The following is a 3201-nucleotide window of genomic DNA, read 5'->3' on the forward strand; positions in this document are numbered from 1 at the left end:
TTTGATTAGTAATATGCATTGCTAAGAACTTCATTTGAACAACTTTAAAGATGATTTTCTCAATATTTAGATTTTTTTGCACCCTCAGATTCCAGATTTTCAAATATTGCCCATCCTAACATATAGGCCTATCCTTATTTATTCAGCTTTCAGATGATGTATTACGAGTGGTTTTGTGGTCCAGGGTCTCATATATGGATGTTTCAAACTTACCTGCATTTCACTCTCGTTCTCGTTAAAGTCTTCGGGGAAATTAATCGACTCCTGCAGGACAAACAGAGATGCGTTAGGAACGAGTGATAAGACGACATTTGCAAAAAAAAACATTTGTTTGTTTTTTTTTAGATCACAGCGGCACTGCATGGAAAACGTATGTACTACCAATCAAAAGTATGGAATCATTTAAATGTTATCAACATTTTTGAAAGAAGTCGCTTCTGCTCACCGAGGCTGCATTTACTGGATTACAAATACAGTAAAAATAGTGAAATATTTTTACAATTTAAAACACCCATTTTCTGTGTGAATGTGTGTTAAGCTGTAATGTATTTCTGTGATGCGCAGCTGTATTTTCAGCATCATTACTCCAGTCTTCAGTGTCACATGATCTTCAGAAATCAGTATAATATGCTGCTTTGCTGAATGAATGCGTTTGTAACAGATGTGTGCTTTGGTGTTTGATGGGACTCACTTTCCTGAGCTGACTGAGCACAAAGATGCGTTCAGATGCTGTGCTCATGGGTCTGTAAGACATCTCGAACAAGATGATGCCCAGACTGAACAGATCCACCTTCTACAGACACACAGACACCAGGGTTATTACGGTTAACTAAAACCATTTAAAAATGTTCCTTACTTGAAATAAAATGTAAAAAATAAAATAGCATATAAAAAAAATTACATTCTATTTCAGCTAGCTGCCAAGGCAACATTTCTCTCTTTCATTTAAACTTGATGTTCTAAAATAATTCAAACTAAAACCCATAAAAAATAAATTAAAAACTACATAGACATGTGTGACCCTGTAGCACAAAACCAGTCTTAAAAGGAACACTCCACTATTTTTTAAAATAGGCTCATTTTCCAACCCCCCTAGAGTTAAACAGTTGAGTTTCACCGTTTTCAAATCCATTCAGCCGATCTCCGGGTCTGGCGGTAGCACTTTTAACTTTAATTTTCCGTCGGTCTTAGTACACAATGTAACTACAGAAGAGTCAAGTTTTAAATAGGAAAAATATCGAAACTCTTTGGTCATTTTTGAGCGAGATGCTAACGGTCTAATCCGATTCAATGATCTATGCTAAGCTAAGCTAAAAGTGCTACCGCCAGACCCGGAGATCGGCTGAATGGATTCGAAAACGGTAAAACTCAACTGTTTAACTCTAGGGGGGTTGGAAAATGAGCCTATTTTAAAAAATAGTGGAGTGTTCCTTTTAAGACTGGTTTTGTGCTACAGGGTCACACATGTCTATGTAGTTTTTAATTTATTTTTTATGGGTTTTAGTTAAAAAAAAAGTAATAAAAATGACAAAAATACACAACTAAAATTGTAAGGAACTAAAATGAAAACAGAAAATGATACAAAAATAACACTGAAACACACAAACACCATCATTATACACAGAAAGTGAGTAAAGCACAGCAGCCTGGACGAAGGTTGTTTAATACCTGGTTATAAGTGGCTTTAGTGTTTCCTTGAACCTCTGGACCGACATAAAGAGCCGTACCAACCATACCAGTCATGTTATCTGTGAAATAAAGTTTAATAAACAAACAAATATGAGCACAGCAAAAAAATAAAAATGGTTTTTTAATTTATTGTGTAACCAAAAAACCAACAACAACTGGGGGGGGGGAATAAATGAATAAAAAACAAAAACCGTTATGCATAATGCAGGACTTTTAATTATAAACAAGCCCGAAATACACTGGGACTCTTATTTTGACATGCCTATGCTTTACTATTGCTAACATGAGAGAGAAAAACATCTGGTCAGAGTAATTGATCAGGGTTTTCACCTGTTGGATCTGGTTTTGGGTCAAACCCTGAGTTGCTGTCCTCCACCTCTAGTTTACCTGCAGCCTGAAACACGGCATATTAAACCAAATTACCAAACAGCGTTACGAAACAGACAAGTTAAGTCTGCCAATCAGAGATAATTCTCATTAGTTTCATGAATAATGCATTTTCTGAGCATGCATTTGTCCAGTGCTCATATAAAGGATCAAAACTGCTTCTATGCGTCAATCTACGGCACACATACAGTTATTTATCAACACATGCATGCAATGCTCTCGTGTGCATAAAACATGCAGTACCACATTAGCAGGATGATCCGTCGCCAGGCCGAAGTCTCCGATCTTCACGTGATCCTGAGAATCCAGGAAGATATTGACAGGCTTCAGGTCTCTGTGGATCATGCCCTGTTAAGAGAGACATTATACCACAGTCATTTCTCATAGGCTGATAACTTTTTATTTATGCAGCCCTTTCGATTCAAAATTAAGGGAAGAAGAAAGGAACAAAGTGTAAAAATAAATAATTTTTAAATTAAATAATTACATTAAAAAATAAATACAATTTTAAAAAAATCATAATTTTAAAAAAAATGTAAAAGGTATGAAAGATATTTGGACTAACTAATAAAAAAATTAAAATTAAAATATTCAAACCTTTTCATTTATATATATAAAAAAAAAAAAAAAAAAAAAGAGTATCAGATTTTTGGAATAATCAAAAATAAATAATTTAATTTAATGTAAAAATTTCAAACATTTTAAATGTAAAAAATAAATAAAACGGGCATCAGTGATGTTTGGAATAAATAAAAAATATTAACATTTCAAATATTTAAAATTTTAAAATGTAAAAAATAAAAAAAGGCATCTGAGATCTTTGAAATAAATAATTTAAAATAAATAAATAATTAAATTAAACATTTCAAATACTTCAAATTAAAAAAATAAAAAAGCCATCAGATATGTTTGGAATAAATAAAAACATTTTAACATTTGATAAAAAAAATTAACATTTTCAAACATTTTAAATTTAAAAATGTAAAAAATAAAAAAGGCATCACATATGTTTTGAATAAATAATAAAAAAATAACAAAACATTTGATTAAAAAATGCTAACATTTTCAAACATTTTAAATTTAAAGGGGTCATATGATGCTTTTTAAAAAGATCATTATTTGGTG

The 3201-nt window shown here is 31.9% G+C and overlaps 1 protein-coding gene across 1 annotated transcript in view; it reads right to left on the reverse strand.

The window, feature by feature from the left end:
• eif2ak4 (eukaryotic translation initiation factor 2 alpha kinase 4) overlaps window positions 1-3201 on the reverse strand; it is a 77147-nt gene that overhangs the window by 24898 nt on the left and 49048 nt on the right. Inside the window, exons 15-19 of the mRNA XM_016289420.1 lie at window positions 2320-2424; window positions 2020-2083; window positions 1669-1748; window positions 692-793; window positions 214-264 (exon numbers count right to left, since the gene is read on the reverse strand). Coding sequence (XP_016144906.1) covers window positions 214-264; window positions 692-793; window positions 1669-1748; window positions 2020-2083; window positions 2320-2424 — 402 coding nt within the window. The remainder of the gene's footprint in view (window positions 1-213; window positions 265-691; window positions 794-1668; window positions 1749-2019; window positions 2084-2319; window positions 2425-3201) is intronic.

This window comes from Sinocyclocheilus grahami, unplaced genomic scaffold (assembly GCF_001515645.1).
Source record: "Sinocyclocheilus grahami isolate Dianchi unplaced genomic scaffold, SAMN03320097.WGS_v1.1 scaffold245.1, whole genome shotgun sequence".
Taxonomy (NCBI): domain Eukaryota; kingdom Metazoa; phylum Chordata; class Actinopteri; order Cypriniformes; family Cyprinidae; genus Sinocyclocheilus; species Sinocyclocheilus grahami.